This window comes from Mus caroli, chromosome 7 (assembly GCF_900094665.2).
Source record: "Mus caroli chromosome 7, CAROLI_EIJ_v1.1, whole genome shotgun sequence".
Taxonomy (NCBI): domain Eukaryota; kingdom Metazoa; phylum Chordata; class Mammalia; order Rodentia; family Muridae; genus Mus; species Mus caroli.
In genome coordinates, this window is record NC_034576.1 from 69,833,620 (window position 1) to 69,861,454 (window position 27,835).

The window sequence follows — 27,835 nt, forward strand, 5'->3', positions numbered from 1 at the left end:
AGCAAGTCCATATAATTTATATGTGTTTCGGGGTAAATTGAAACAGCAGAAAAAGCCCAAGTGGTTCATTGCCAACCTTATGAGGGAACCCGAGCTTCAGATAGTGTTATCAGCAGAATGAGGTGAGGCTGGGGAATTCTGAAAGGGGTCAGGTGTCATTCAGACATGAAGATTGGGCTATGAGCGTAGAGCTTGGCACAGAGTTTTCCAGACACCTAAGAGCATTTAGCTTGTCAGTGGCTGAGCTGAGAGGGCGGTAGGCAGTGCAAGTAATGAGCTTGAACTTGGTCTTGGGTGGGTGGGAGTTGCAAGACCCTGCCAGAACTCCTCTCCACTAAACAGGATTTAGATTTAAACAGTGGGGACAAAAGCAGCCCGGGGAAAGAGAAGGAGGTTGTTTCCCCACATCTATCAGAGCAGAAATTAACACCATAATGGTGGTAATGAATGTTCTCAGGCCACACTGTGTGGGCGATTCAGTCCCCTCCTTAATGCTTAATCTACTTCTAGGGAAGAGGACACTGCCTGGCCAGTCAGACTCTTGACCTCAGAAAGGGAGGACATGTCAGCTGCTGTGCCTGCCCATTGGGCTAAACTAGTGGCCGTGGTGACTGTTTTCATGATAATGTACAGTCTTGCGGCAGAGGCTATTTCCATGTTAGCTGCTGTTCTGTCTCCTCAGAATCTCCTGCTGGAGAAAAAGGGGGAGCTTCTTTGCTGACATGTCCAGGGAGGCCCCATTCTGGGGCTACCTGATGCAGCAGTGTCTCCTGGCTGAGAACAGGGAGTCTGCCTCTCCAGCCGATTCTCCTGTATCAGTTCTAGTTACTGATGCTAGTAGGAGTTCATCTGACACATGGTGACAAAAGTTCTTAGACATCTTGATGGTGATGCTCATAACCAAGTTTGATGAATTAGGTCCTGACCCTTGAACCAGAAAACAAATGCTTTAAGTCTGTGATAGAAAGAGGGAGTTAAAAAGCAACCAGCTGTTATCTCATCTCCTGAGGGCTGAGAAGCCCAGAGCCCACGCTCCTGAAGGCGAGGACAATCGGCCTGGCTCCCTTCCCCATCTAAGTCAGCCAGAGCTGACAGGAAGCTCTCAGCCTTGTTCTGCATGTGTTGTAGAGCCTGAGATGGGTCAATGAAACAGAGGCAGCCAGATATTGCTTCTTCTATACAGGGCACTCTCTACCCAAACTTCAAGGGCACAAAAGAGCTATCTCTCTGACTTTAATTCCAACACAGCAGGAATATCATTGACAGAGAGCAGCAAAGGCAGTGAGTGGCTGTTTCATTCTTCAGTTTGCCAGTCAGAGAAGATGCTTGGAGCAAGGTTAAGTCTAGGCCCCTGTGCTTCAAGAAAAGCACATAAGGGCCTGAGATGAGCTCATTCAGACCCCACAGATGTAAATCAAGGTCAATCCATGTCGCTTAGCATTTAAGGGAAATTCTGAGAGATTCCATTCTGATTCTGTAATCAGGAATGGAAACACTTGGGAGCAGGGTTCCCACGGTGGTTCCGGGTGAATCCAAGAGCCTAGCAAGTAGAAAACAGTCCATCACCCTAGCCAAGCAAACAGAAACCCACAAGAAGAGTTCTTAGAAGAATTTTATAAAGGCAGGTTGTTGGTGTTGTTCTTAACATAATGAAACCAGGAAAAATAAATAAGCTCTTACACACACACACACACACATAACAGAATGAAAATTTCTGCTGTAAACTACTACTACTTTCAAAACTGAAAACAAGGGTAAAATCGAAAAAGGGAGAAGAAAGCATGTAGGAAAAGTGGTTCACCCGAGAGAGGGGGAAAGAAACTAACTCATAGCCCCAGGAGGCAGGCGCAGTTCTCACTAGAGCTAGGACCCAGGCAGCCAAGTCCACATCCCAGTTCCACAGCTGCTGTTTGGGGCCTGGGGTAGGTCACCACCCTAGCCCTGTAAGATGGGGCATGGGCATCTTGTCTACCTCATGGGGTTGTTGCAAGTGTGAATTAATAGAAACAAATTAGTCAGGCCATTTCCAGACATGCAGTAATTGCTAAATTTGGTGCCTCTAGGATCTCTGTTATTATCACTGTGGTTTATTTTTTTAGAAGTGTCCAAAACCCTATCCCAGGATGGAGTTCAAATTCACAATATTAAAGAAGCCATGCCTGAGGCTCTGCTGGTCAGTTCTGAGAAATCATAGCTGGAGAAGAGGAGCCAGGAGCCTGAGGCATGTGCTTTAGTCTCCCGAAAAGAGTAGTTCATAGGTCCCAGGAATGTGTCCTGTGCATGTTGCCGATCCCTAACAGGATTGGAAAAGGGGCTGAGGAAGGATGCCCAAGTGTGGGTGTGGTCAGCAGGATCACTTAAGCCTGGCACTGTTGCTGAGGTGAGTGGAAGGTCCTTAGAGCACTCAGTGGATTCCTCATGTGGCTATAGAAGAAGCAGGGAAGCAGTCCATCACCACGGGGCTAGAATCAAGTCTCCTTGACCCATGACCAAGAGGTCCCTAGAGGCTCCTTTTGTGACTCTGTCTTTGTGGCTTATCAGGGGCCTCCTATCCCATGACTTCTAAGAGCAGGACTCTGTAGTGCGACCACCATGGGATCAGGACAGCTGTAGACAGTGTACATTACTCTGCTCTGGCCACAGGTTCTGACTCAGCCAGTTCAGCCAACTGTAAATTGAAAATTTATTATTATTTTTTTTAATCTACAAAGTTCCAAAAAGAGAGACATGAGTTTTCTGTGTGCTGAGAACTATCCTGGTTCCATGTTAATGAAATACTGTGTGTCCAACCCAACTGGAGCCTTGTGTCCACTGAGCATCTCATTCATGTGATATGTGTAGGCATACAGTAGATGCATGTATTGAGAGTGAACCTGTATCAAGTTTTTAATTCTTGTCTTTCTTCCCTATTTCTTCCCTATCCCATAAACTGTTTACACTGAAGTAGGTAAAATTAACCAAGAAATTAAAGCACACAGGAGAATACACATAGATTTTAGGCAGACCCCATCTCCATTTTATACCAAGTACTTAGACATTCAGACACTTGGATATGTGGGAGGAAGGTTGTCCCTGGAACCAAGCCCCTTCATATATTAAGGAGCAGTTTTATAAATAGCCAGGACTATAATCTAACAATGTTTTATTTATTAACTCAGTTATTTGTCCTTTATTGATAGTTTGCTTTCTACTTTGGGATGCTTGGTGTGGAGAGATGACACACTGCTCTCAGGCTGAGTCGCCATCTTTATACAATTGATTTTAGAGATGTCTAAAGCAAAAGTAGAGTCAAGTCATTGCTAAATTTGGTATTTCTATGATTGCTGGGCAATGGCAGCACATGCCTTTAATCCAAGCACTTGGGAGGCAGAGGCAGGAGGATCTCTGTGAGTTTGAGGCCAGCCTGGTATGCACAGCAAGTTTCAGGATAGCCTGGGTTACACAGAGAAACCCTGTCTTGAAAACAAAAAGGTTTATGTTCTAATATAAATAAAATAATATAATCAAAAGATGGAAGAAACGAGAGGGGAATAAAGGGATTAAAGAAGAGGAGACAAATGCCATTTTACAGAGATATGTATACTTCCCACATTGAACTCAGAAGAAGGGAAGCTTTGGAAGTCTACTAGCCTTGGTCTGACCACGTAGACTGCTCATCATCCTGTTCTCCTTCCTCAGAGGCCTTTACCTGCAGTTGTATGTATTACAAGGACACACTCTCAGTTCACACCACCAGACTAGTTAGGATAGAAAAGACAGACACTAAACTTGAGCAAAGATGCCATGTTACTGGGATTCTCCACTTCCAGTGAGCATGTAAATTGGCTTTATGTAAATCTGTTTAGCCAAACACACAAATGCTTGTGAACCCAAACTTACATCCCTGTGTATCTAACAACAGGTTATGCAGCACACACAAGAAGTAAAGGAGCAAGGCTCCTCATGAGAGCCCCAACCCCTAAATAACCCAAATGTCCACCCACAGTATGATGGGCACTGTCTAGTGACACAGGATGTTGTAGCATAGTAGTGAACAGACTGGGGCTCTCCTTGGATCCATCTCTCAACGCAGTGTTGAATAGAAGAACCTTTGGACAGATGACAGGAATGCTTGCTCTACATTTGTGTTTAAATAAAGTTCAAAACTAGAACAAGCTATTTGTGGTGATAGGAGTAAGAACTGTTGAGGAGGCTTGCAGCTGGGAAACTGAGGACACCTTCGGGGGTTCTGGTGACCTAGTTTCTTGATCTGAGTGGTAGTTACATGTCTTGACTTCTGAAAATTCATCAAGCTTTACACTTACAATGTGGCTACTTTCCTATATGTATAGTTTCATTGAAAATTCCAGCTACAGGGCTGGAGAGGTAGCTCAGTGGTTAAGAGCACTGGCTGCTATTCCAGAGGTCCTGAGTTCAATTCCCAGTACCCACATGGTTGCTCACAGCCATTTATAGTAGAGTGTGATGCCCTCTTCTGGTATGCAGGTGTACCTGCAGAAAATACCAGCTACAAAAAGAAAAGGGAAGGAAGGAAGAAGGAAGAAGGAAGAAGGAAGAAGGAAGAAGGAGGAAGGAGGAAGGAGGAAGGAAGGAAGGAAGGAAGGAAGGAAGGAAGGAAGGAAGGAAGGAAGGAAGGAAAGAAGGCAAGCAGACATGCAAAAAACCTCACATTTACATACAGAAACAATTTCAAGAGAATAGAAGCATAGAAACAGAAATATAATAAAATATGCAGAGTAACTGTAATTTTAAAAAAAGCTATTTAAATGCTAAGGACACATATATTAGAATGAGTTTAGCTCATCTACTAAAATAAAAATAATTTCAAATCAGTTGACAAACTAAGACTCATCCCTATGATGTGTACCAAAAGCACACATAGAAGAAACTGGCTGAGAAAGTCTAAAACTAAAGGATAAACAAAGGTATGATGGGAAAATAGAAAAAAGGAATTGGGTATGTAGATGTATTTAAAGCTATAAATAAAACTAAGAGAAGGTAAGAAATTTAGACAATTTATATCAGTAAGTGAAACAGCAAGCAGGGGTGTGGTAACTATTCCTGGTTGTCAACTTGACTACATCTGTAATGAACTACAATCCAGAAATGGAGGGCTTACCTGTGATCCAGATCTTGAGGTTGGAAGACACAGACTTCTGACCCGGATCTTGACCACAGTGGCCATGAAAAACTTAGATACAGGCAAGGTAATAGACACTTTAATACCAGGAGATTGAGGCAAGCAGATCTCTGAGTTCAAGGCCAGCCTGGGGACAAAACAAGTCCCAAATCCAGGCATGATGGTACACACATTTAATCTGGGCCACATCTTCTGCTGGAGACCTACATAAAGACAATGGAAGAAGGAAGACTCTGTCTTCTATGACTGCTTGCACCTTCTTGCCAGCACATCTGTTGGAACCTACTTCTTCAGGAATTCAGCTTATATAAAAGACCAGCTTCAACAACTAGCCTCATGGACTGAGAAACTGCTAGACTCTAGGACTTCCCATTCACAGCTGCCCACTGCTGGGTTAGTTGGACTACAGACTGCAAGCCATTACAATAAATTCTCTTAATATATAGAAACATTCCATAAGTTCTGTGACTCTAGAGAACCCTGGCTACTATAAGGGGTCACAACATTGACTTCAGACAAAGTAAACTTCAAGCCAAAACACATTCAATATGCCAGAGAAGGGAAGTTGGCCTGAGAGAAGCCTTGATTTACTATCAGAACATAGTAGTTCTGGATACTCATGGTCCAAATACTACAGCAGTAAGCTGTAGTATTTATAAACCACAAGGATGCAAGGCAATGGAATCTTATTGGTCAGGAGACATTGACCCAGCACTCTCACTGAGATAGATTAAGAGCAGCAATAAGGAAGATATAAAAGGCCTAAACAACATAGCCAAACGGCATGTTACCTGTGTCAGATACTACACCTAAAATGTAATCAGTACATGCCTCCATTTCTGCTGTTTGAATCACAGAATCTAATTATGGTGTTGGTCATAAAGAAAGCAGTAGGTTCCATAGAGTAGAAATATTAAAACATTAGTCACAAAACAATGAATCTAGAAATTAATAACATAAATTTTGAAAAGTACAAAATTCCCTCTATCTAGAAATAAATGCATTGTAAAGCTGGATGAATGCCTCCAACTATTACCCAGTACTTGGGAGACAGAAACAGGAGGATGAGGAGTTAGAAGCAAAAAAAAAAATCATATATACATATACATATATATATATATATAATATATATATTGTGTTATATATACAGTTACAGATGTGGGGTATGGCACCCCCATTTCCTACATTTGGCACTAGCTCTTAGAAAGGAGACCTTGGGGTATCCACTGACCTTAGACTGAGCACTTAACCTGCTATGCAATTACTGTTACTCTTCCCCAGTGATTTATTGGGTGCTTACAAGGTGCCAGATTCTGCCTGCTGCTGGCCTAAGGTGAAGGGACTCCTCTCAGCCTTGTGGAACTTTGCTTGTGGGGAAGATGAGCAAGTAGAGAAGCCAGCTCCATCCCTAGGAGTATAGGTTATGTCCTTCTGGGTTTTATGCTGTGTTCGAGATTTTAGAACAGAGGCCATGCTGTATGCCACAGGGCTCTGGCATCCAGGAAGAAAGGTGCCCACCTTGCCTCTCAGTGACAGGTTACGTCGAGGGAGTTGCCACTTCCTCACCTGCCATGGGAGTCCACGAAAGACTAGAGAGCATCGCATCACAGCTGGTACATGAAAAGGTCCCGTTAGCGTGCTTCTTATTGCTGATTTACTCGAAGCCAGTCAGGCTACGCCCAGACATGGATTTGTAGGAGCCACATGCTCAGGAGGCATTGACCAGCAGGGTGTGTCCACAGCAAAGAGGTGGGTAGAAGCCAAGTGGCCTGGCTGCTGTGCCATGTGAAGAACAGCTAACAGGCTGTGTGTGTTGCAGGAGGAGGACAGCAGACTCTGTGTACTTCAGGTCTTGACATCTATAGAATGAGTGTGACTCCTCTGAGGCCCATCCAGGCTGCAGAGGAGAAACGTGGCCAGCTTGGAGTACAGTGAGCCCTGTGTCATGGAGAGAGATGCAGGCAGGACGCTCCCCCCTGGCTACCCTGTTCATCACTCTGGATTTGGGACTTCTAGCTCCACCTTCGGAAAATAACCCAAAATATGGGAGGTTAAAATGGAAACTCTCCAAATAGTCAACCCATATATACTGGTTAGGTAATTTATGGCTCTGATTATATATAGGAGTGTTACATAAGCCTTAAAAAGTCAATATTTAGAAAAAAACCACTAATCATCTAGGGATTACTATCAATAGTGGAACAAAATATGAAATGTTTTGTTTATGGCATGCATGACATTGGGTGTTATGGAAAATATGTGTGATAAAGAGTCGGCTCATATGTGTTCTGTGTTCCTTCCCTTTATAGTTTTAGGGGCCTTCCAGATTTTCTGCTGTATGCATAAATTATCATTATAATTTCTACAAACTAAAGGAAAACTAAGGCCAAAGAGATTCCTAAAACTGAATGAATCATAGCCCACAGCTCTCTAGAGAACGGTACGAGGAGCGCTCTAGGGAGCTTCAGTCAGTTCTCACATCTCCTGGTTGATACAGAGCTCAGAACAACATGAAAGAAAGACATTTTCAAGTTTCTTTACCAGCCCAAGGCTCTGTGCTAAAAGCTGTCTTGCAAAAGAGCCAAGGGTAAGGCATGGACAAAGATCATCACAGCCAGACATGAGCAGGCCTTTGTGGATGCAAGATGGCTGCCTGTGCTTGGTGTGGCCAGGCCATGTACCACAGAGTAGACTATTGTGTGTGATTCTCTAAGTAAACTGCTTCCTAGTCATCCCACAGGTTGAGAGATGGCCAGAGTGCAAAGTCCTTGCTGTGGAAGCAGAAACACCTAAGTTTGGATCTCTAGCACCCATGTAAGAGTTGTACATGCAGAGAGGGGTGCATCTGGGGAAGGGGGGTCAGATAGGTCAACTCTAGGATCACATTAGCCAGCCAGTCCAACCCAAACAGCAAGGCCCAAGTTCAGAGACCTTGTCTCAAAAAACTAGGGAGAGTAATCAAGGAATTGGCACTGACCTCGGGCTTCTGTATGTACACGCACACACGGGTATATGTATGCACGCTAACCACCCAGACATGCACGCATGTACGTGCACGTGTGCACACACACACACATACACACACACACACACACACACACACACACACACACACACACACACACACNACACACACACACACACACACACACACACACACACACACACACACACATCCCCAACCATGAAAATTGCCAACCTGCAACACCTGGAGGAGGGAAAATATATCACAAACTCAGTATAACAGGATGACGTGGGATGTCTGTTCTGCGGATCTTGGTGGGAAACCCCAGTCCTTGGTTATACTGAAAATTTCCCTGAGCAGAGACTCGGGAAACAGATAAACATGGAAGAGAAGCTGTATTCTGGTGAAAACAGACCATCTAATAGGATATTTGCCAGGAAAAAAAAATCTCTGAAGCATCCCAGGGTGATTTAATGCCACCAACTTAATAAGCCCAGAAACCTACCAAATCCCTTTCTTCTCTTCCAGGAGGACTCATAAACATGGTTCCTGTAGCTCATTAGCTATTAGAGTTATTAACAAATTATTATTTTCAATTGAGAGTGGTTATGGGATTCATTAATTCCTCTCATGCCAAGGCTCTGCAGTTCACTGAGAACAGGAATTATCCCTTGCAGTCCGGAGTTTCTAAATCATGCTGGACCGGGTTCGCTCCCTTTGGCGCAGCAGCAAGCCATGCAGGGTAGAATGGCTAGAAGCCTCCCTTACATAATTTACTGAGAACTTAATTGGGACTAATTATTGTCTCTCATTTGCCTGCCTTGGAACATCTGCCCAGCAGCTGCTCTGACTCCATTCGGCTGGGATGTTTGAAGCTTTCTGTGAAGTGAGACAAAGGGCATGAATATTTTATCATAGATTTATCTCACTGTAACTTTTTATAGAAAACTGCTGCTTGCTTTATTAGGCTGATGTATTGATGCACACCCTTCCCCGTGCACTGGAGCTGAGCTGTGAGCATGCTGTCTTACAAGGCTCACTACAGAAGAGAGGAAGATGTGGTTGAGGCGTGTGGAGGGGGAGGGTACAGGGGTGGAAGGAAGTTTTCTGACTTGGACATTTTAAACTGGTTTTTGTGCCTGTTGGAATCTTGAGTTGGTCCGGAAAGGAAATATATAGTTGGCCATATATGATGTCTCCGTGGCATGAATACCCACCCATTTCACAGATCGAAACTCTGAACCAAAGGGTAGCTGGGCTGGATAGCTTAAGTCAAAGGCATGGGTATGGCTCCCAAATTATACCCAGGCCTCTTTACCCTCTGGAGTCTCAAGCCCATAGCAAGCCTAGGATGGTCTCGAAGAAGGAGAATCATTCCAGCCATCTAGTGAGTCTTGGAAGTGTAAGCAGAGATCAGAGAGGTATAGGACTGTGGGGAGCCTTGGAGGAGCACCTGCAATGGCCAGATGAGGGGTGAGGAGAAAGTGCCAGGCAGAGAGCCACGCCAACATCTCTGGATCGAGGAGCACCCAAGCAAGCATCCATGGCCAACCAAAGCAGGGTAACTGGGCACTTGCCTGTGCCGTGAACTTAACTCATTCCACTTTCCTTAACCTGAAGGCTTATTTTTGTTTGCTTGCACATCTTCCTGGAAATGGTCTGTAATCGTCACTGAAATAAGAAGGAGCAAGGGCTGAATGGGTGAGAACATGGCTGTCTTAAAGTCAGGCCCAGGTTCTGGTGGCCTGAAGTTAAAGAGACCTCTCGTGGGATGTCCTCTTAGTCGCTGTACCTCAGGTGAGGTGACTATGGACATGGAGGGAGGGAGCCAGAACAGAGATCTCCCTGGGGGTTGCCTTAATAGGACATAACAGAGTCTTACAGGTGGACTGGAAAACTGTCCAAGCTGAGCCCCTTTCCTTGACTTGGCATACTGGGCTCTGTTACCCCTCACACACCCTGGGCACCGTGGGCAGTCACACCAGCTGGGTTACAGGGTAGAGGGTTGGAGGTCCAGCATCCTAAGAACTCCATCTTCATCCCCACCCCTCTCTCTCTTTCTCTGAGTGTGTGTGTGTGTGTGTGTGTGTGTGTGTGAGCGCCAGTGCCAACAGACACTAGAGGTCAGCATCAAGTGTCTTCCTCTCCACTTTATTCTTTGAGGCAAGGCCTCTCCTTGAGCCCAGAGCTTGCTGATGTTGATAGATTCTCTTGGCTGGAGTTACTGGGGTCCTCTTGTGTCCTTTCCCCTGCTCTCGGAGCATAGGAACATACAGGACCACACCTGTATTTTTATAGTGGATGCTTGGGATAAAACTCAGGTCCTCGGGTTTGTGAGGCAAGGCTTCACAGTCTGAGCCACCTCCCCAGCTGCAAGCACCACACCTTCTGTTTAAAACTCCATGCTAACAGAATTGCCAAAGACCAAACTGAATAACAGTCTGCTTTTGAAGAGGAGTTGGAGAAACAGAAGACAGCATGGTCAGCAGCCATAGCCCAGAGAAGTCAGGAGTCAGACAGAGGGAAACAAGGAGTGGTTGTCGGGGCCACAAGTGTCCCACTGCCATCTGCTCTGAGGTTTGTGGTGATGTGTCCTGCTCCCCAGGCACCCTTGCTCGGTGTAGGCAAATGAAAAGGTCGACACTGCCCAGCGCCAGCCGCTGACTCAGGGCTGAGAGATCTGCGGGCACCAGCTGTGTCTGCGTGGCTCCACCCAGCCTGTCTGTCACCTTGGGGCCTTTTTTTTTTTTTCAGATTCACCACCCACATGGCCTTTAGATGTCATGACCACCAGCCGCCACTTCTAACACGGTGGCACATTAACAGTCACCAGGGATTCAAACTGGACCAACGGTCATCGTCCCCTTGGAGTGTTGCTAAGGAGACTAGCTGGCCTGTGGATGGATGTTCTCAGGGAGTCAGGACTGGCTGAGTGTGTGGCTTTTGGTAAAGGTATTAAGGAGGAAGTGGCAGAGCCCCTCCCCCTTACAGCTGTGCACCAGAACCCTTGCAGGGCATCCAGCTGCGGGGGTGGGCTGTGCCTCGGGACCTCCGGATCCTACACTTGGAATAATCCTTTGCTTCAGTGCCACTTCCAGAAGCAGCAGAGCTGGCACACTCTAGCCCTTGAGAACTCCCCCTAGGAACATTTCCTGAGTCTTATAAAATTCTGAGCCTTTTCATAGCCAAAGCTGGACAGCCTTAGGGCGGAATGCTGAGGAGATCTGCCTGCATCTTTTCATGTTGAGTAATCTTGGGCCAGGCAGCTGAGGCATCTGTGAGGTCCTCTGCTGGTGTTACCCGGGCCTGGGATGTTGCTTGTAACTCTCTGGGTTGGGGACTTTAGTATTCCTTTCTCTTGGGTATTATTTAGTACATATCCTGGAGGGACCAATGTCTCATCATCCCTCCGAGAGATCTCTCTTTGTTGTTCTTGGTTTTCCCTCTTTTTAGAGCAGAATGTTTTAGGCTAACCTGTTAAGCCAACCTGAAGGCAAAAGTAACGTGTGTGTCTCCTAGAAACGTAGAAGGTCAAAACCCAGGAAAAAGTGATGGGGTGGCATATGACAACCAGTGGTTCTGTGCCTCCTTGGGATGGGAGATAGGGTGATGTACCCTGGCCTTTAAGGGGTTTGCTTAGAAATCCACAGCTGCCAGCTTGGGATATTAAAGTGTAAAGTCCCAGACTGGAGGCTGCAGGGCCAAATTCCTCAGCAGATACGACTTGGCCCACACAGACCGCTCAAGGTTTTAGAGCCCAACATTTGAAAGCTCAGAAGAAAGCTGCTCTCTCAACTGGGCTTGTTAAGATGGAGGAAGTCCAGTACCAGGCCACAGTGGGCTGGCAGCTGGTGGGCCACAGTGGGCTAGCACCTGGCGATGACCCCTTACAGGTAAAATGGGACCTAAAATAGGACCACTGTATAGTGTTTCCAACATGAAGTAGGAAATCCCATTTCACTGTTAAGAGATAAATGTGACTTGGTTACTTTTTCTTGTGTTGCTGCTTTGTGGACAGGAAGTGGTGATAAATTAATTTTTTTCTTGTCATGTGTCAGCAATTTGCCTATTTTTATGTTTATCCAGCATTTTTATTTTTGTGATTTATTCCCTTAGTTTTTGTCCACTATCTGATTGTCTTTTTCCCAATTGATTTCTGTGTTCAGCCTTGAAAAGAAAGGAAACAATGACTCACTCTACAACACAGATGGACCTTTAAGATGTCACAGGAAATGATGCCATAGGAAGTGACATCCTAGGAAGTGATGTCATAGGAAGTGACGTCAGAGGGACAATGCTGTATTGTGCCACTTTCAGAACAGGGACATGTGTAGAGTCAGATTAGTGACCACTTAGGACAAGAATGGATGGTTGGGTCTTGGGGATGATAGCGAAGAAGCATGGGTTTCTTGTGGAAGTGATGAAAACATTCCAAAATTAGATGGTGGTGGTTTCATAATTGAGTATATTGAAGATGCTCTTTCAATGAGTTCACTGTTTTGGCAAGTGAGCCAAGTCCTAATGACACTTCCGGAAAGTGGATCTGCCACTCGTTACTGAATGGCCTCGAGCAGGCTAGTGAACCCCACAGTGCCTCAGTCTCCCCACCTATAGAATGGGTCAACTATATTAAATCTTTACAGGGGTTTATAACATTGCTGAACACACATCTGTTGTAGTATCTGGAGAAACTATTGTCGAAACAATTTCCCTTGAAGCATATTTTAACAAAGTATTGACAGACAAACTGCCAGCTTCCTCTCTCCTTCCCCCACTCCTGACACCTTTCCACCTTTCTCCCCAACCCTTCCTTTACTTACTCATTCTTTGTATAGCACACATAAAATCATCATAATTGTCTGAGGGCAAAAGGCACGGAGAAATCACAGATCCTCGCAAGCCCCCCACCTTCTCGAGCTTAGGATCCAGTGGGCACAAGACATTTTAAAGAGTTCAGGGCTGAAGATTGTTTCCCTCAAACACGTTTATTGTCGGCCACACCAAGGAGAACATCATGAGTTGCTGGGCCTCTCTGCAAGCAAAAAATGCCTGCTTCCAAGTGAGCTCATATCCACAGGCCGGCATGATGCGCGTCAGATTTTCATTTCCTCTTTTAAAAAACAAATATGTGAATAATATTACTTTTCAGGGAACAGTATATGAGAACTCATAACTTTTGAGTTTAAGTGGAGAGAGGTGGAATTGAAGCCTCATGTGGGACTGTTAAAGGGGCCCTGTTGATTCCCCTGGGAGGACGGCCCATCCAGGCTCCTTCCGTCACCTTTGCAACTCCACACTGTTCCTCCTTCACACACATCTGTTTAATAAAAGCAGTCTCCTGTCTTCAGAAACTATAAATGGCATATGTGAAAGCTGTCTGATGGTTCTCATCAGAGTTGCTAGCCCCAATCTGCCAGGAGCTGAGAAAGGGACACAGTGCTCAGCAGAGGGGAGAGTCTGCGGCTACGCATGGTCCTCAAGGTGCTGATTGGTGTCACATGGGGAGGAAGGACTCTTGGCAAGACTCTGCACATCCCATCCCTCAGGCTCACAACACACATGGTGAACAAAGTGACAGGTGTCCTAGGAAAGACCTTGTCACCACAGTGAGACCGAGAAAAGTGTTGGCTTCATCTTAGCTGGACATTCATACCAAGGGACAGAAGTTCTGTGCCAAGGAAAATGGACTCACATCCCTGCAGGCTTCTCTGTGCTAAGCATCTTCCAAATACTTTTGACTACTAGGTTCAAATAATATTCAAACTGCTCTGCTGCTTCCCTGTGCTTGCAAGTGCCCAAGGCTCAAAGGAAAGAAATAAGACTCCCTGCTCTAGAGTACCTAGTCCTCAAGCCGAAGACTCTTGTTATCATACCCGCTCCTCACATGTGAATCATGCAGACTTGTTAAGAATTAGGAGGAAAATTAATTTTAGGGGACCTTATTAATCTCTCTTTTACTTCAGAATGGCCACCGAGACGCCCTTTCCAGGGGCCCCCGGGAAACCAGAGCTCCTCTCCACAGAACCAGTGTCTACATTTTTAACAATAGTTACCCAGTCAGAATAGGCTGCATCTGTCAGGCCTGAAGCACTGTCAACTTACAGAGCTCTCAGGCCCTCGGGAAAGGTCATCTCAGCCAATCTAGCAACAAGCTAGTGGGGTGTGAGCAGTTGCCAGTGTTTTATAAAGAAGGGACAGGATGTGGCCATTTCCTGGTTACCCAGCAGGCAAGCTGGGGATCGAGGACTTGAGGGTGCACCCATCAGACTTGAGAATGTCTGCTCCAATACATCAGCCTCACCTGCTATCTAGGCATGAAGGCAGTGAGTCAGGGGTACCACAGATAGAAAAGGGATTATGTAACTGAAAATGAGAGCCCCAAGATGTGTTTGGGGAGCATGCCTGCCATCCCAGCTACTTAAGAGATTGAGGCAGGAGAAGGACTAGTTTAAAGCCAGATTGAGAAGAGCCTTCTAGCATGTTCTCTAACACCTGCTTTCTCCATTGGCTGATATGCATGCCTCCCATCCCCCACTCTCCTGTACTCCCCCTACCCCCCACACTCTGTCACTTTGTCACTCTGTCCCTATGCACTCTGTATGCATGACCAGACTCTCCTAAGCCTCTGGCTACTGCCTCCACTTCAAGACCATGAATGATAATTCATACTCTTTACCTGGTCACACTGTCAGGTCTCACCCAGAGTTGAGTAGACCCAACCAGGAAGGTCTGTGGAACTGGCTGTAAAGGGATGCAGACCAGTCTTGCTTCTTCACCCTCACTGAGCCCTATATGCTTGTTGTGTGACACTATTCCTGAACAGGTCTGAGCAAAGGTCTGTTTTCCCCAAATAGGGAATCAACAACAGCCCAAAATGAGGATACCACCAAAGCCCAACTTGGTGAATGAATGGGCTTATTGGTGTTACTTACAGGAATATGTGTGAGGAGGGGGTTACTTACAGGAACAGAAAGGACCTTAAGGCAGATTAATCATCAAAGCCTACCCCAGTGTGAGTGACAGTTCCCCAAAGCTAGGAACCAGGACACCATTGCAAACCCTTCGGGCAGCTCAGCAGACTTGGAGTTATCTCTTCTGGGAGTTTGGCTCATCCCAGGGTATTTCTAAGTAGTCTTTATTGCTTGTATAACCTTGGCAAACCAGAGCTTTGTGTATCTGGTCAGTTTCAGGAACTTCCTGAGATAAACTGTGTACATCCTGAATATGAATGGTGAGCTTCCCTTTAGAATTGACATCCATGTGACCTTCTCTAAAGATGGAATGCTCTATTGGGAGGAAATTGCTGCACAACACCACCAGACTTACTGTTCCCTCCGAGACCTCACCCCACCTGTGATCTGTCCCATAACCAAACCCATACGATGTGACTCAGTCTACCCAACCCCCAATACTGAAGGTCGCTTCCTTTCTTCGGTCACTTTTGCATGTTCTTCCCAACCCCGATCTTGGCTGTCATGCCTTGTCCCCTTCAGAAGCACAACTCTTTACCCACCTCCAAGTACTCACACTCTCAAACCCCAGTCTTGGGGCTTTTCTTCCTACACAGCAGACAAGACTTTGTCTCCATCTATGGGTTAGGTATTCACTGGCTAAACTGACTACTAATTGAAACTGAAGTGTTCATTTTAAAAAGAATTGTGACCCAGGAGGTGGTGGTCCACACCATTAGCCCTAGAACTTGGAAGGTAGAGGCAGACAGATATCTATGAGGGCAAGGCCAGCCTGGTCTACAGAGTGAGTTCCACGATAGCCAGGGCTACACAGAAAAATCCTGTCTTGAACCTCACTCCCCTCCAAAAAGGAATCATATTTGCTAAGGAAATACAGTTTTTTTTTTTATCTTGTCATTATTCTCAAACTAAGTTACTATGACAATTATTTATTTCCAGCACTATATGTCACATAGAGGCAACTTAAAGCATACAGAAGGATGTAAGTTCTGTGTGAATACTAGCTCTTGTTTATAAGGGACTTGAGCATCTACATACTTAGGTAGCTGAGGGGGTCTAGAACTCTGTTCCCTCAAAGACACAAATTTAATGATGCATGGTCTCAGAAAATAAGTAGTTCTCATCTCCGTTTCCACCAAGACCTACTTGCTCATGATCCCTAACCCAGTGTCACCAACACAGACAGTACCCCACGCTCCCAAAGGCACTGTGCAGCACTTCCCCTTGGTGGCAATGCCAGGCCATCCATATGGATCCGCCAAGAACTGGTCACCTCAGGCTCTGCAGCTGCACTCTGTCTTTTCTGTTCCGTTGTCAGGTTCTCCCCACCTGAGTGCTGAATCCCCCTTCTTTAGCCAATCTCACTTTGACCTTCAGGCCTTGGTGCAAGCTGCATTTCCTCTGTAGCCAAGTGCTGGCTGCAGATAAGTCCCTTTCCTTCTCATCAACAGCGGCTCATAAAGTCTAGGATGCTGAATGGAACCTCCCAACCCTGGAGTCTAGACACAGCATAAAGCTGACTCGGTGTGTATGCATCTGGTTCAGCCAGGCTGGGATTGAGCAAGCTTACTATCTCAGTGGTGGTGGCTTGCCTGCAACTCCTTGGGACTGCTGGAGTGGTTTGTAACATCCACTCTATGCTGTGGGATTCTAGGTGTGGCCTGCTTGATACTGTGCCTGAGATGTGCCCAGCTCTGTAACAAGCACATGGAATCACATGCAGGTGTCTTGTTTCTTGAGTTTGAGTTGTGGACAAATGTGCCGAATATTCCAATTGCTCATGAATACCAAGCACACTCTTCCTTATCCCCTACGCTGAGGTGCTGAGGTAACCCCGAGTCTCCTAGATAATTCCTTTGTTAGCTGGTGTTGTGAAATACAGCATGCCACCCTGTCTTCCATGAGTGGAACTATGTGTTCTCTTTATAGTTATCTAATTTGAGATCTGCTGCACATTCATCATAAAGTAATTGTGCCGGAAGACTGTACCTTGGACAAAGCCATCATTTCTGTGACAGCTCAATCGTTTTTTCAGGAGAATTCACAAGTCCTTTGTCTAGTTTAAATTTCAGCCACAGCCCAGGTGGTACACACCTCTTATCTGAGCACCTAATCAGCTCAAGTAGGAGGATTGAAAGTTCACATTGAACCTGGCCCATGTAATAAGACCCTACATAAATATGAAAGTGAAGAGAGCAAGTGGGGCCGGCTCACTGGTAGAACACATTGCCTAGTATGCACAAGGCCCTGGGTTCCATCCTTCACATAAAAAGTAGTGTACAGAAGCTAAAAATTCTCAGAGTTATGAGTGAGATGCCCCCCCCCCCCCGCAATGCCCACACTATTCTCTTAGACCTGGTAATATGTTAAGTTACATAGTGCAGGGGAATTAAGTTGAAGGCATAACTAAAGCTGTGTGGTGGGCTGAATAGCAGCCTCCTTTTAAAGAAAAGTATGTTAGAGTCCTAACACCCAGGAGGCTAGAATGTCATCCCACTTGGAAATAGTGTCATTGCAGATGTAATTAATCAAGATGAGATCACACTGGGGCAGGATGCCCCCACTCATTCAGTATCCTCATGAGAAGGTAGCTGGGAGGACACAGGCACACAGAGAGTACTCCAGGTGACTATGAAGACAGAGAGTGGGGTGATGGCTTCATAAGCCAATAATGCAGTTCCTCTAAGAGCCTAGGCAAGGCCTGTGCAATAGACCTTCTATCAAACTCTATGGCTTAGAAGGGCTACTACACCACTTCGCTAGTTGATGTTATGTGCACTTCAAAAAATGGCCTAACTGTAGTATAAATTACTACACAGCACCTTCCCTAAATGTGAGGATTTGGAACTTCGGCTTCATGGTAGTATTGACACACATTCCCAGACAGTTGAAACCGTGGATGGTAGACAGTTTTAGAAAAGCATTTCAAGCGACATCCTCAGGCCTCTTTTCCGGTGGCCCACAAGATGCCTGCGTTAAGAGTTACTGGCTCTAGTCTGGAAGCTTTTGGGGCCAAGGAAAGCAGGGAGAACCTGGTGCACTGGAGAGGCCTTTCTGCAAACTGTATCAGTCAGCTAACGCTGTGGTAACAAACATCACATTGCCTTAAAGCAGTGTTGGGTGCTCATGGCAGAGGGCAGGAAACAGAATCATAACCATATTGACAGTTTCTGTTGGACAGGGGTTGGGGGTTGGGACAGGGGAGGTAGCTGGAGAGATGGCTTGGCGGTTAAGAGTGCTTGTTCCACAATTTATGAAGATCAGACTTTGCATCCTAGCATCCACATAACCAGCTGATTGTCTCTGTAAATACCTTTATCCCCAGCTGCAGGGGGAGATGGAGACAGGAGGATTGCTGGTTGTTTCTGGCTTCTGACCTAGCCAAAACGTTAGTCCCCAGTTCCGGAAGAGACCCTGCCTCTAAGGCATAGGTGGAAAGAGATAGAAAACCATGAAACCTTCTTCTGGCCTCGACATACATGTCAGCATATATGTGTATACATTCTCTCTCTCTCACACACACACACATAAATAAATACCTTTTTTTTCAGTTGCTGTTGGGACATGACCAGCTTCATGTCCACTCAAACTCCATTGCACTAAACATCTTCCCTATGCCACGGGGGCCACTGAACTAGATAGATGACAGCTCTGGCCATTCTCTGTTTGAAGCTCTGGAATTACCTCCAGAGTTGATGACCAAGTTCCCAGATCCATCTCTTTCTCTACTCAGCCACTGCCAGGTTATCTCCTTACTGTCCTTTCTCTCTGGGCAGGTGGGTGACTGGTCAGTGGAGCCCCTGCTCAGCGACCTGTGAGAAGGGCACGCAGCATCGGGAGGTGACTTGCGTGTACCAGCTCCAGAACGGCACACACGTCACTACTCGGCCCATCTACTGCTCAGAACCCCGGCCAACACCAGTACAGAGCTGTGAAGGCCAGGACTGCCTGTCTATCTGGGAGGTTTCAGAGTGGTCAGAGGTGAGTGCCTGGGCTTGCCACTGAAGCAGAAGCCATGCGAGAACCTGAGAAGGCCTTAACCACAGGGCCCACGGTGTGCTGTCACCTCCAGGGTATTTGTAACTCATTCCCATGTACCACACCTGCCCTGTGACCAGATCACAAGCTCATTCCAGCCCCTATTTCTTTAAGTTCCATCTAAAATAACACAGATAAAAACAGACAAACAAACATACATAATATGGCTTTGAGGTTGCATGTGTATACACCACTGGGAAATTACTATTAAATTCCATTTCTTATACAAATTCTCAACAAGAGATAATAGGTGGACAGATGATTGATTGATAGATAGATAGATAGATAGATAGATAGATAGATAGATAGATAGTTATGTACACACACACACACACACACACACACACACACACTCCATACACACATCATGCATACATGCTTACCCACTGACCTTTTCATTCTCCTTCAGGCTTGGTTGAATTGTAATCTGGTCAAATTAAGTAGCTGGTTGCAAAGTCTTCCCTGCAGTGCTAGGTTGCAGACTTTGCAGGTTGCAGGGGTCAGATGCTAGGAGGGACCGTCTTTGGTATGCAAGTCAGTTGCAAATCTCACACCAAAAACCATGTTGGAAAGAGGTCGTCTAGGTCCACATGTTAAGTTAGAAGGCCAATCCTGGAAATATCCTTTGTCTCTGGTGATGTCATCTTTCAGAGCTTTGCCTTGACATTGCAATTATGTTGATTGTCTGGATATAAAACAAACAAAAAAATAGCTAAATAAAGGGGTGGACTTCTCTCGGGTTCCACCAAACGTGGAGTTGTCTAGAAAACATAAGGAGGCTAGATCCAAGACACTCTTCAGTATGGAAAATATTTTTAAAGTTCTCTTTGATTGCCAAACAGAATTATTTTGAATAAAAGAGTATTTGGCCCGTTTTTTTAATGAACAGAAAGCCTGCTGTTGGCTGCTCTAAACTGGTTTAATTTCAAATCTTGAAATGCACCCATTTAAGGACCAGGGTCCTTATATGTCCTTTGTGATTTTCAATGAAAAATGGGAAATTTAAAATCGGTTGATTCTTTTTCTTTATATACACTTAGGTTCTAGTTTATCATTTGTGAGGATTCTTCCTCTGTCCTTGAGGTAGAGGTGAGTGAACACACCCTCCCCTTTCTCCAGGACAGGAGATTCCTAGGGCTTCTTTGGCCACCTTGATCTCAGTCAAACAAGATTTGTTCTTTAATCAGATCGAATCCCCACATTTTCCTCTCAGACCCTTCCCTGTGGGAAAAGTAAAATCCATTCTTACCTAAGGAGCCAAGTCTCATCACAGCATGGAAGACCACTGCCTGGGCAGTGTGACTCACGGGAACAGGATTTAAAGGCTTTCCTCTTTGCCCATCTCTCTGCACATGCCCGATCCTAATCCTGAGCCACCCTGGTCCATCTGATGCTGCCTGCCTAGCACACAGATCTAATAGTCCCCCATGAATTACCCACAAAGCTGGCCTTCTGTCCCTCTGCTGTGTGCCAGCCAGCCTACAGCCCTTCTGCTAGGAACTTTCATTTTCTCAAGGGAGAAAAGACTTAGTTATCCAATGGTATTGATCATGCTCACCACCCACCTCCCCTGCAGATTCTTTATGACTTTATTGGAAAGAGAACCTAGTATCAGAAGGAAAGGAAAGGTTGCCGGGCGCCCTCCTATCCTCAGCTTCTCAGCCCCATCCTGGGGGGACGTAAACAGAGGTTGAGCATCACCTTCCTAGGTCCTTTAAAGGCAGCATCCTCCTGCACCTGCTCTCCCTCAGGCAGGCAGGGCTGAGGGCCTCAAAGGAATCGGTTACTGACCAAGGGCAGATCCAGGCCTTGGCAAAGAAAACAGTGTTTAAAACCCCAGAGAGTGGCTGGACACACAGACTAGACAACACAGGCACTGACCACGGGCAGAGGTGGTAACTTGGCCCTGGAGTTGCTGAGCAGCCTCTGTGGCAACCAGGATATAACCCACAAATTCAGTGTTAAAGGTGGACTTGCCGAAGCGGTCAGGAAATTGTCACATGGAGGAAAAGGGACAGCCTTTCAGTGCAGAAACCACCACTTTAGAGGCCTGGATTACTGCAATGGCCCTCCTGGGCCAAGAGGCTCAATGTCCTAAAGTCTGCTATGATGCAACCCCTCACGTCTGAGGTCACTTTCAGCCACGCCTTTACCAGTACCACACGCATAAGTCCATGTGATTCCCCCAGCTCTTCTAGGTGACCCCATGGCTAGTTTGGAGGCACATGTGTGCCTTCTGAAACAAGCCAGTCAAGATTCGTCTCAAAGTACCACAGAAGGGAGAGTTCATGCAGGGCTGGAAAGATGGCTCAGGGGCTAAGAGAGCCAGAGGCTTTTGCAGAGGGCTTGGTTTCCAGCACCCACATAGAGGCTTACAATTGGCTGTACTCTAGTGCCAGGGGATATAGTGCTCTTTTCTGGACACCCTTACATGTGTGTAACACATACATATACTCAGGCACATGCACACACATAAAATTTTAAATTAAGAAAAGTTCATAGGAAAAAGGCAGGTAGGTAATGTTTTAGGATAAACATCAATAACAGAAATGTCAAGTATAACACTTGTCCTCTATGTGTTTTTTTCTGAACATGCTGGAACTTTTTTAATTAAAAAGTTGGCCTTGGGCTGGTGAGATGGCTCAGTGGGTAAGAGCACCCGACTGCTCTTCCAAAGGTCCAGAGTTCAAATCCCAGCAACCACANGGTGGCTCACAACCATCCGTAACGATATCTGGCGCCCTCTTCTGGAGTGTCTGAAGACAGCTACAGTGTACTTACATATAATAAATAAATCTTTAAAAAAAAAAAAAAAGTTGGCCTTGTTGTCACTCTGTCACTGCATGGCTTGCCACACATAATAAACTGGGCAGCCTAAAATCTCTGCAGAACACAGCCTTTAACCTCCTCCACTTCTGTGTGGAAAGGCAGCACTTTTCAGGGAGTCACACATAGCAATAGCAAATTACAGGAGGTGGGGGGAGGCTCCCCAAGCTGTGGTCTGTATTCCTCCTGCCCTCTGGCTAGGGGATGCAAGCATAGCCCCTCTGCTCACTGGCCAACCTGTCATCTTGTCCATTATGATCTCCCAAAGGTGACAAGTCCTCTCTGTCTGGGCTTCCTTCTACGTCAGGAGATGTATAACTCCACCATGCCTTCCCACAGTGTAGTGAGTGAGCCAGTAGCAAGATGCAGACATGTCCCAGAGCACCCGGTGTCTCTGTGTGTTGTCAAATCTTCTAACTTGTCATTCCTTCTTCGTTTGCTTTGTTTGTTTGTTTGTTTGTTTGTTTTTCTGAAGACAGGGTCTCTCTGTATCCCTGGCTGTCCTAGAACTCACTCTGTAGACCAGGCTGGCCTTGAACTCAGAGATCTGCCTGCCTCTGCCTCCTAAGTGCTAGGATTAAATGTGTGCACCCCCCAACTGCCCAGCTTTTTCATTCCTTCTTGTTGCATGAGGACACCTCAGATTTAACCTCTTGAGAGCTTGATCATCATTTGTGACCTCCCGGGTTTTACCTAGATGCCCTCTTGGAGTTATTTCTTGCCAAGGCTCCTAGGAAGTGAAATAAACTACTATATGGGGTGTTGCTATCTTTGTTCTTGGTATCCACGCTGAAATTCTGAGAGCTTGCCTATGAGAAACATCCATAGCTACCTTCTAGCTACCACCTCCTTTCCTGATGGTGGTCCTTGCCTTGTGTATCTGGAGGCCAGCTGGCTCAGACTCCTTCACTTCCAGAGCCTTACCTAGCTCCAGCCGGCCCTTACTTTCCTGCCACCTCATGTTCCATTTGCTCTTTAAACTCCTACACTGCATAGATTGTTTAGACCTGGCGACTGGGCCATTTAATCCCATTTTCTTCCTTTGACCACCTGGGTGCCATGAATTCTTTTGAGTCCTGAATCCTGTACCCAGTACTGGCCACCTGGCTGGGTCCCCTGGGGGTAAAAAGAGGACTGCGAAGAACTCAAATTCAAGTACAGATTATATAACATCATTTCTGCTCCCCCATTCTGGGCCTGGCACACAGTGGGGACTCCAGTGGCATTGATGGGCTTAAACTGAATTAGAATATATTTAAGCACCTATATTGTGTCATACAGTGCTCTGCCAACTGCGGCAAAGGGATCCAGAAACGGACTGTGACATGTACCAACTCCCAAGGGAAATGTGACGCTTCCACAAGGCCGAAAGCAGAGGAGGAGTGCGAGGACTACTCCGGCTGCTATGAGTGGAAAACGGGGGACTGGTCTAAGGTGAGAAGAGCGCGCTGGATTTCCACCCTGCCACAGCAGTGTGAGCTAGCGTGAGCTCCCTTTCTGCTGGAGACCACAATGAGGCACATTCACTTCTTTCTCCGCTCCTCAGAGCTGTCCTCTCTGTTGACCCCGCATGCCTCCATCCGGTTCTTCCCTTCACCTGGTTTCAGGGTCCTCCATTCAACTTTTGTAATTAGGTCCCCTCCTGGACTCGGGCCCAGGATTTAGAATGATAGGGCACAAAGGAAGTGGGCACGCTGCACCTAGTCACTCTAAGTCACAACAGGCAACACATTCACTACTTGTGTGCCTTAGTTTAGATAATTCCCTCCTTACATCCTTCACTGGATGAAGGAACAGACAAGCATGAAACACCTGAAGAAGCAGGATAGGCGTTAGTTCTGGGGCCTGGGATCATGAACTCAGTTTTTGGCCCTGCCTGTAAGATGGGGCTTGTTTGCTAGGCCCCGGCATCGTCTCACAAGAGACAGCTATATTTGGGTCCTAGCAAACACAGGAGTGGATGTTCACAGTCAGCTATTGGATGTATCACAGGGCTCCCAATGGAGAAGCTAGAGAAAGTACCCAAGGAGCTAAAGGGATCTGCAACCCTATTGTTGGAACAACATGATGTACTAACCNGAACCCNGGAGCTCTTGTCTCTAGCTGCATATGTATCGAAAGATGGCCTAGTCGGCCATCAATGCAAAGAGAGGCCCATTGGACTTGCAAACTTTATATGCCCCAATATAGGGGAATGCCAGGGCCAAAAGAATGGGAATGGGTGGGTAGGGAAGTGGGGGGCGCTATGGGGGACTTTTGGGATAGTATTGGAAATGTAATTGAGGAAATTATGTAATAAAAATATTAAAAAAAAAAAAAAAAAAAAAAAAAAGATGGGGCTTGTTCCTGAGTTGGCTGGACTCAGGATACTGTCTCCTAACAGTCCCAAGCAGGCAGTTTGGTTCTGCCTCTGACTTCTGGGAAGAGGAGGAGCAGTCTACTGGAAATCTGTCCCCTAGATTCTAGTGCCCTCAGTGATTTCTATGCTGTACGTGTGTGGGGCAGAGGGTGCCGGAGGAATAAAGGGAGTGGGAGAAAATCTGCGTCCCGCTAGAGTTCTGATGCTCTGGACAGTCGTGGAAGACTGCCACAGGCTTTCCACACGGCCCCAGGTGGGTGTCTGGCTGTGTGAAGCCACTATACCCCAGCTCTGCGGGTGGTGGACAAGGGGCAGTCCTAAGTACCAAGTCCTCGGTCTCAGGCATCTCTCGCTGGATACTGTGGAAGAGCTGAGAACAAAATGGGGACCCCAGGGGCAGCTTGGTCAGCCCCAGGGGCCGAAGGGAGGAGAGGGCAGGGGAGAGGAGAGGCTGGATGGTTCCTAAGAGGGCTAGATTCCTTGGTCATGTCTGTGGCTGGAGCACAGGATGGCTTTCTGGTGGGAGGTTAAATGCGGCCCATTAGGGAAAAGCTTATCCCATCTTTCAAGCACTGTGGGCTTTGATGAGCAGAGACAGTCGATGATTTTAGAGCTTTATTGTAGAAAGGCAGGGGGAAAGAGAGAAGGTAGAAAGAGGGAGAGAGGCCGGCCATGGCCACGTGGAGAGAGGGGGGAAGGGAGAGAGAGAAGGAGGGCTAGAGATGAGAGTAAGAAAGGTGAGAACTTATAGAGAGCAAGGAGGGGCCAAGCAGCCCCTTTCATAGTGGGCTGGGCTACCTTGCTGTTGTCAGGTAACTGTAGGGAGGAGCATACCTGGCTATTGTCAGGTAACTGTGGGGGTGGAGTCTAGCCAGAATGCCAGGAGCTTGGGGCTTTATCTTCATGACTTATAGTCACAGAATTATAGAGTTGGGGGCTCTGTGGTGTCAGGCACCTGACTCTGGGACCGTGGCTCGCTTTTCTGTCCCTTGTAGAGTTTTCTACTGGGTCGCTGGAGCAAGCCTCATTCAACCAAAATAGGCTGCCTGTCACGGCCCCACATACATGAGCCTGTATCAGAGCTCAAACCATCCCAAGGCTTCCAGTGCAAAACAACAATTATCTCCTGCAGTGCCAAAATGAAGACCGTGGATAACTGAATTTGGAGAAGACCAAAAAAATCCTCCCTAATCTTTAACAAATTCTGACCAAAGAGTCAGAATTTAAGGCCATAGGGTTATTCCCCAAATGAAACCAATATAGCCCAGAAACATGACCATTAGTGAAGCTCAGCACAGAGCTACCTGGATGAATCTCAGGTAGAAGGAATCTAACTTCAAAGAACAGTGCAGCCCTGAGAGGCTATGAGCGCTGAGTGGAGACAGCAGGGAGCCGTACTGCTCTGACTCTCCATGTATGTGTCTCACTCTCTCATCCTGGGTCTGTGTCTCCAACATGGGAACCACAAAGGCTGTTCTTGCCTGAACCTCCAAGATGTTCATGCATTCTAGGGTCTAGATGAAGACTAGTCTTAGACAACTACGTTCAGCCGCTTAAACACGGCACTCCGCTCCCACTGTTGTGCCACAGGTAACAAGTCTGTTCTCACCCAACTTGACTTGACCTCATTATTAAGCCTCCCTGACCACGGCTATCCAGACCTAGCCTTGGAAGAACTGTATGGCCACAGGCAGTCCTGGTCAGAGGCAGAGGTGAGTTCTAGAACCACACAAGCCCATCTACCACTGGGGGTACAAAGTGACTGTTTCTTCTTTGTTGTGCATCCTATGTCCCACATCCTCATTCTTCTCTAGCCAGCCTCAGTCACTCCTCTCACTGAGAAAAGGAGATTGAAGCAGTTAAGCCACTTGCCAAGTTTTCTGGCCAAGTCCAACTCTTAGACTCCAATAATATGGTTAGGGCACAGGGTGGCTTTGGAAGTGGAGTGCAGGGGCTGGTGCCTGTAAACCTTAGAGTGCCATAGTCCATCTCTGGCCACCCAAGGCTTGAATGTCTTACCCCTCTGGTTTTGAGAATAGTATGGGTACTTCTGTTTTCTTAGGGACTTTGAATGTCTGCTACAAAGAGTAGCGAGGCACCAACAATGACTAGAAATAGCTCAAGAAAGGATCCCAGAGTGCTATGCTAGCACAGTATCCCTCAAACTTGCAGGTCCTCACCTGCCTGTCTCAGGAGGCAGAGGTCAGGTGTCCTCCTTCCTAGCCATGACTTTAGTGGATGAATGCTTCCATTTTTTTTTTTTCAGAGCAACAGGTAGTGACTAAAGTGCCCGCCTTGGCTTAGCCAGCTTGATCAGTTGTCCCTGGCATTAAGAATGCGGATCCATAGAATGCAATGACCTCCCCCAGTCATGACTACTTACAGGCTGAGTGGTTATGTGTGTTTGTGAATCAGCTACCCCAACCCTGCCACAGCAGGTCTGTGCAGAGCATGCCTCTACAGTGGTTCAACTCCATGGAGGATGTTCCCAGTCCCCATTCCCGATGATGGTAGTATCATAGAAGCATCCATCAAGCCAGATCTCACAGAAGGTTTGCTCTGCCATACAGAGGAGAGCCCAGAGATGCTAAATTACATGTGTATGCAGGGTCAGCTGGGAACAAACTGGATTTGAAAAGGCAGAGATGGGATTCAAGAACTTCACCAGAAGCTGTCCACCCCACCACCACCTCTGATGCTGCCATCATTGGGTCTGGGGGGCTGGGAACATCACCCAGCCAGATAGAATTTTTCCCATGTTTTTTCTTATCTGCCTTCTTTGGCCAAGAAAGGTAAATAGGACTCCTCATGGGACCCCTGACCCCACTCTCCAGGTGACTGGAACATTGGACATGGGTGCCACTATTTTCCTATGACTAATAAGAAGCAAACTAGACAAAAAATAGGAGACTATTGCTCTGAGCTGTCCTAACCTCCTCAGATCAGTAGGACCCTATAACTGATAAGAAGCAATGTCTACACAGCCAGTACTGAGAGTAGGTTGTGACAGAGGCTCTCAGAAGGTGTGTCTTCCACCCAAGTGTGGAGAGAAGTGAGCCTGTCCCAGGGAGGTGATATGTGGGACAAGCCACATACCTGCAGACCTAAGGATTACCATCTATATGTAAACAAGGCTTATAGTGAAACCACCAAACTAGACAACTCTGTTGGTAAAAAGAAAGATTTATTGGGGACTCAGAACTACCAGAGAGAACAGAAGGTGGGGAAAGCCTTGCCAGTTTCAAGGAGGTGTGTTGAGGTAGGGGGAGGTATGCAAGGTGGAACCGCCTGGGAATTAGTAGGGGAGGTGGGTGGATCATGGGCCAGAACAGCCTGAGAGCTAGTATCGGGATTTTGATCCTTCCAAGCTTATGTGGGTTAATAGGGAACCACAATGCCCCATTTTCGTAGTTAGTTGGCTATGGGGGTGGGGTGGGAATAAGAGAAGTAATAGCTTTTCCTGGCAAACAGAAACCCACTTCACAGAGTTTCCAAGAGATGCTGAGGTTAGGTGGTAATCTGTCTGTTTACCCATC

The 27,835-nt window shown here is 46.5% G+C and overlaps 1 protein-coding gene across 1 annotated transcript in view; it reads left to right on the top strand.

Moving 5' to 3' along the window:
• Positions 1-27,835, top strand: part of Adamts17 (ADAM metallopeptidase with thrombospondin type 1 motif 17) — a 303,015-nt gene that overhangs the window by 255,965 nt on the left and 19,215 nt on the right. The window contains exons 20-21 of the mRNA XM_021167985.2: positions 18,853-19,057; positions 23,222-23,374. Of these exons, the coding sequence (XP_021023644.1) occupies positions 18,853-19,057; positions 23,222-23,374 (358 nt within the window). The remainder of the gene's footprint in view (positions 1-18,852; positions 19,058-23,221; positions 23,375-27,835) is intronic.